Here is a 5,467-nt window from a genome sequence, read left to right on the forward strand (position 1 = left end):
GGGAGGGAAGGGAAGGTGCGGGCGGGGACGGGAGTGGAGGGGCGGTGTGAGCTCTTTGGTCCCAGAAAGTGCTTCCCAAAGTCCGCTGTTGACTTATTTATTTGTACTGTACTCGCCTCATCTGGAAGCGTCGAAAGCAGCTTCCTAAAAGTCTTATTAGGATCCCCCCTCGAGCCCAGCACCCCTCCCCCCACAAGCCCCTGCACCAGCCACGACGCCCAAATTTAGACCCAAGGTCCTGGACACCTTGAGCACACGGCTGTGACCAGGACTGACAGACCACATCCCTGTGGGCAAACAGCCCGTTTGGGAGGCGAGGGCGCCAGCGGGCCTCCGGCGCAACAAGCACGCGAGGCAGGCCTAGGTTAGTCGTGTTAGTGACCCCCCTGGGCTCAGCAGAGACTCGTGGGCAGGAGGGCCCAGCGCCTCCCCCTCCCAGCCTCCAGCCGGGGCGCTCCGGCCCCGGACGCTTGCACTGCCCCTCTCGGACCCTCAGCACTTGCCCCAGCCCCCTGAGAGCACCGTCACTGACCCCTCCTGCTCATGGCCAGCACCCCCTGCCCCCTGCCCTCCTCTCCTGTGCCCCCTCCCCTCAGTCACTCTTGGCCCCAGGCTCCGATGTGCCCCTTCTGGGCTCCTCCCCGGCATGGGGGGGGGGGGGAGGGGGGCCTGGCCTCTGCCTTTCCCCAGGGCAGGCTCACTGCTGTTTGGCCTTCATTCCCCCCTCCGGCGGGCCACCCTGCAGCAGGGGGCACGTGCTGGGGGCCCGAAATAGGGAGGTCGTGAAGGCGGCAATGATGAGCAGGTTCCCGGCCACCGCCAGGCCCAGCGTGGCCAGCGTGCCCACCAGGCCCAAGGGGGGCTCCTGCGCGGCCAGCCAGGCGCGGCGAGACCCCATGTCAGCCAGCACCGCCTCCAGCTGGAAGTGGGTGCCCAGCACCGCGCAGATGTGGAACAGCTGGTGGCTGTGGCCTGCGGGGAGGGTGGGGCAGGTCAGGGCACACGGCCCATTCCCAGGGCGGCCCGGACTCACCCTGGGCCCCGTCACCTCGTCCTCCGGGCCTGCTGCTCCCCCAAAGTGGGAATATGAAAACCTTCACGAAGCAGGGAACGAGCTGGTCTGCACGAGGCCCCTGTGTCCTTGCTACCGGGGTCACCTGAGGGGGAGGGGAGCGCCGGGACCAGGGCCCCTTCCAGGAGCACTCCTCCGTCCCTCGGTCCCCGCGCCCCTCCCGGGGCGGCTGCCCCTCTCACCGATGTAGTCGAAGCGCCCGGGGGCCAGCCGCTCGGGCAGGTGCGAGGCGAAAAGGAAGCCGGTGAGCAGCGCGCAGAGCAGGTGGTAGGTGTGGCTGGAGCTCAGCGCCTCCCGCCCGCAGCTGTGGCCCGGGTCCCAGCACAGGCCAAGCTGGCAAGGGGAGAGCGGAGCTGGTGGGGACGGCCTTTGGGAGGGGCTCCGGGGAGGTCCGAGCCCCAGGCCCCCTTACCCGGTAGAACAGAGGCAGGTTGTCGAACAGGAAGGGGTAGGCGAAGGCGGCCGTGCGGAGGATCTTACTGAGCCGCGGGCTTTCCAGCTCGGGAAACCTGGGGGGCGGGAGGGAGAGGCGGTCGCCATCCTTTCTCCGGGCGGGGGCGGGGGTGGCGGTCACAGAGGGACAGGGGGCCTTGGGCCAGGATGGAATGTCAGTGCTGTTAGGGCACGTGACCCCTCTGGAAACGGCCACACCTGTGGCGGGGGGGAGGGGGACGGACGCCTGGCTCCTCTGGCGGGGTAGCGAGAATTCGAGGGGGCGGCGCAGGCGCGGCGCTGGCGAGGGGTGCGCTCCGCCCCCCTCCGTGGCATCCTCGGCAAGCACAGGCCCTGTTACTCACGTGGGCCACCCCGAGGCGCGGGTACCCCGTCGCTCGCCCCCGGTGTGTTCGGGGTGCCCTGTCCCGTCCCTCCGCCTTCCCCTTCCGCACCGGCCGAGAACCCACCGGGAGTAGCAGGAGAGGCCGGTGCACAGGAAGGAATTGAGCGCGGCGGCGGGCACAAAGAGCCGGTGCAGGCGGCTGTGCAGCCAGGAGGCCGGCATGGAGTAGGCGGCGTAGGGGAAGGCGCAGCCTGGGGAGGAGGGGGAGGGGGAGGGGCGGGAGCTGAGGCCCGAAGGGGGGACCCCCGCCGCGCCCCGGGAGCGCCGCCCCCGCCCCCGCCCCCGGAGCGACCCCGGCCCCGCGGGGCTCACCCAGGCTGTAGAGGCTGAGCGCGCCGTAGTCCAGGAAGTAGCAGATGTGGCGCGCGCGCGGCGACATGGAGCTGAAGGTGTGCGCGCAGCACGACGCGAAGGGGTAGAGGCAGGCGGGCAGCAGGAAGACGAGCAGCGGCCGGTGGTAGGGCTCCGCGCGGAAGCCCGGGCCCCCCGCCAGCGCCAGCAGGCGCCACAGGAAGTACCTGCGGGGCAGGTGCTCAGGCCGCCGCCCGGCCCGCCGGCCCGCCCGCCCCGCACCCCCTCGGGCCACCCCTCACCAGGTGGGCAGGAAATGAGTCCAGATGTTGACCGTCTCGTTGGTCATCTGGAAGGAGCTGAGGACACAGTCCCGGGCGGAGCTGCTGGGGCGGCGGTACCCTGACATGATGCCGTCTTCCCAGAACACCTGTGCGGTGGCGGGTGGGACAGAGGGGCGTCATTGTGTCCGACCCTTTCTCTCGCCGAGAGCTCTCGGAAGCAGCGTTCAAGAGAATGGGCTGGAGGTCGCAAAGGCCTCAAAGCCAAACCGACCGTCCCCCATCTTACCACCGGCAGATACCCAGAAAGCAGATGAGAAGCAGGAGAGCCGGTGGAGGGGACCAGATAGGAGGGGGCGGGAGGGGGGCGGCACAGACTGGGCGCCCTGAGGAAGGAGGGGATTCTGGAGGGAGGAGCGTCCTGGGCTCCGGGAGGGGTTGCCAGCCAGGTCCTCCGCAGGGGGACGGCAGGGACGAGCCGGCCAGCAGGAAGGACTTCCCCGGCGGCTCAAAGAGAAGAGCCTCTGCCCCAGTCGGCACTGGGGAGGGGGAGTCGATGGGTCAAGCCCCTCACCCGAGGGACCTGGTGGACGCGAAGGAGTTGGGGCAGCTTGAGACTGAGCATGGTGACCCGGCACCTCCACGCTGACCTGGAGACAAAGTGCGGGGTGAGGGGGATCAGGTCTCCGCATCCGCAGGCCCCTCTCACCCTGGTCACCGGGCCCCGGGGTGGGCTGTGGGCACCTACGTGCGTGCGGGTGGGAGCTGGCCACTGAGCTGCTTCCCGCAGGCCGGGGAGGGGGGGGGGCGGCCCCGCTTCCCCGACTCTCCATCCCAGCCGGGAGCACTCGGTTCCCCAGAGGGGCTGCTCAGCCTCAGCCCAGGACAGAGCGAGCGCAGGATCCTCCCCATTTGGAAGGCTGCCTCGGTGAGTGGCCCGAGACCCTGGATCTAGGCCCCCAGCCCCCAGTTTTTTTTTGTCCCCGGAGAACCCTGACTCGTGGAGGTCAGCGCAGGGAGGGCCCCGGCACCCCCGTGCCACCATCAGAAAGCCCCTCGGCCCGCGGAGCCTGGCTGAACAGAGGAAACTTATGACGCTGGCGGAGAATTCCTGGAGAGGCCAGATGGCCGCGGGAGGGGCGAGGAACCGGGATGCCTGGCTCCCCTCTAAACACTACGCTCGTACCCCGGGGTCCCCGACCCTCCTGAGCCCCATACCCCTCGGCTCCAGACCTGCGCGCCGCCTCCGGGTGGCCGCGGCTCTGCCGCCCCGCTGGCCTCTCCCAGGCACATTCCTTGGCACCGGTGGAGGGGCTGGGCCAGCCGGGCGGGTGGAGCCGCCCCGGGGGAGAGAGAGTAAGACCCTCCCTCCCCAGGCCCCAACTTCCCTGCAACAATACGGCCCAGCCCCGCCCGTCTTCCTGCCGCCAGCCGGGCCAGGCTGGGTCTGCGCCGCGCGCACGCCGGACCCCGGCGCTGCTGGGTCCCCGCCCCCCCAGTCTCCACTGCTGCCAGGCCCTCTGCCCCTGAGCCGGGTCCCTGGTCTCCGATCCCCGTGCCCTGGCCGAGCTTTTAGGTGAGGCCCCCGAGGGCACCCCCACGCCCCCAGGAGTGGGATGGGGGTGGTGTGGCCTATCCTGCACGCCACCCACCTCCCCACCTCCCCCGGGGGGACGGGTGGCAGCGAACACGGAACACGCCTGGGCCTAGGTCCCCTCAGAGTCCCTTTCCCCCTTTGCGGGAGGGCCTAGGGTCTCTGGAGTAGTTTGTGCCGGAGGCTTGGAGACAGAGGAGGGGCGGGAGCAGTCGCCTTAGCTCCCAGTCGCCTTAGCTCGGTCCCCAGAAGGGGTGTCACAGCCTCAGGGGAGCGTCCTTACCCAGAGCTCGGGGGGAGGGGGCGCTCCCAAGCCTGTGGGTCCACGGGCCCAGGGCCGCTCCGGCAGAGTCCCAGGCTCCACCAGCCAGGCTGCCGCGAGGGAGAGTGGCAGGCGGGCCAGGCCTGGGCGGCGAGTGAAAACAAAAGGGAGCCAGGGAACAATCCCAGCCTTGTCCAGCCCCCAGGGAGCAGCTCGGGGAGGGGGGGGGGGCGCCCCATTAGCAGGCAGCTCACTCGGCCTCCTGCACACAGCCAGCCCCTCCAGCTCGACCCAAGCCCACTGAGACCAGAGCGGCCACAACTGGCTGGAGCCCCAGCCGGGACCCCAGCCGGGACCCCGCCAGGGCGACGCGATCTTCTCAGACCAGGCTGCACCGGGTGCCAGGTCCTCCCAGGAGTGGGTGGCTCTGCCTGAGGCCAGGCACCGGAACCCCACTCCTGACCTGTGACTTCAGAGTGCACCTCTCAGCAGCCAGGGCCGGGCAGAGACCAGAGCAAAGGCCTTTACCGAACGCTGGTTCAAGCACAAGGTTCAAGCCGTGTTCACTCCCCAGACACACGTTGAGGTGCCTGTCCCTGCAGAGGGTCGGGGACTGAGGGCCCGGAGGCTGCTCTCCAGGCTCACCGCCACGTCCCCCTTGAGGATGAGCATGTGTCTGACTTAGAAGGGCCAGCAGGAGCAGCGAATTGCCCCCGGGGGGGGGGGCTCACTGGTTTTCACACAGCCAGCACCCCAGCAAAGGCGCCAGCTCAGCTCACGGGGCCAACAAACTGGACGGCGTCCTTCCCAAGAGCATCTCCGGAGCTTTCTCCTGAGTTGCCGGCATCTTGAAAAGCCGCTCCAGCAAGAAACCTCCAACATCCCAATACAACCGTGCAGAACGGGGGTGCCTGGGTGGCTCAGTCAGTTAAGCCACGGATTTCGGCTCAGGTCGGGATCTCGCTCGCCATTTGTGAGTTCAAGCCCCACGTCAGGCTCTGTGCTGACAGCTCGGAGCCTGTGTCTCCCCCTCTCTCTCTGCCCCTCCCCCCCCACACTCTCTCTCAAAAATAAATAAAAAATATGTATTTAAATTAAAGTGTACAGAATGGCACCAGGAGACACGGAG

The 5,467-nt window shown here is 68.8% G+C and overlaps 1 protein-coding gene and 1 long non-coding RNA gene across 4 annotated transcripts; one reads left to right on the forward strand and one right to left on the reverse strand.

The window, feature by feature from the left end:
• Positions 1–81: 81 nt before the first annotated feature.
• Positions 82–4,501, reverse strand: PAQR6 (progestin and adipoQ receptor family member 6). Of its 3 annotated transcripts, none has more exons than XM_045454467.1 (8): positions 3,716–3,816; positions 3,057–3,132; positions 2,504–2,631; positions 2,223–2,428; positions 1,975–2,101; positions 1,485–1,581; positions 1,255–1,405; positions 82–972 (listed from the first exon to the last, which is right to left on the reverse strand). In XM_045454467.1, the coding sequence occupies exons 2-8, from the start codon at positions 3,105–3,107 to the stop codon at positions 698–700; spliced, it is 1,035 nt and encodes a 344-aa protein (XP_045310423.1). In that variant the 5' UTR covers positions 3,108–3,132; positions 3,716–3,816; the 3' UTR covers positions 82–697. The 3 variants fall into 3 exon arrangements, with proteins under 3 accessions (XP_045310423.1, XP_045310425.1, XP_045310424.1); XM_045454468.1 differs by lacking the exon at positions 82–972 and adding an exon at positions 1,005–1,157; XM_045454469.1 differs by lacking the exons at positions 3,057–3,132; positions 3,716–3,816 and adding an exon at positions 4,360–4,501.
• LOC123585871 lies at positions 3,840–5,223 on the forward strand. Its single transcript, XR_006706448.1, has 2 exons — positions 3,840–4,058; positions 4,611–5,223. It is a non-coding gene; the product is annotated as an uncharacterized LOC123585871 (long non-coding RNA).
• Positions 5,224–5,467: the final 244 nt, after the last annotated feature.

The sequence above is a fragment of the Leopardus geoffroyi genome, chromosome C3 (assembly GCF_018350155.1).
Source record: "Leopardus geoffroyi isolate Oge1 chromosome C3, O.geoffroyi_Oge1_pat1.0, whole genome shotgun sequence".
NCBI lineage: Eukaryota > Metazoa > Chordata > Mammalia > Carnivora > Felidae > Leopardus > Leopardus geoffroyi.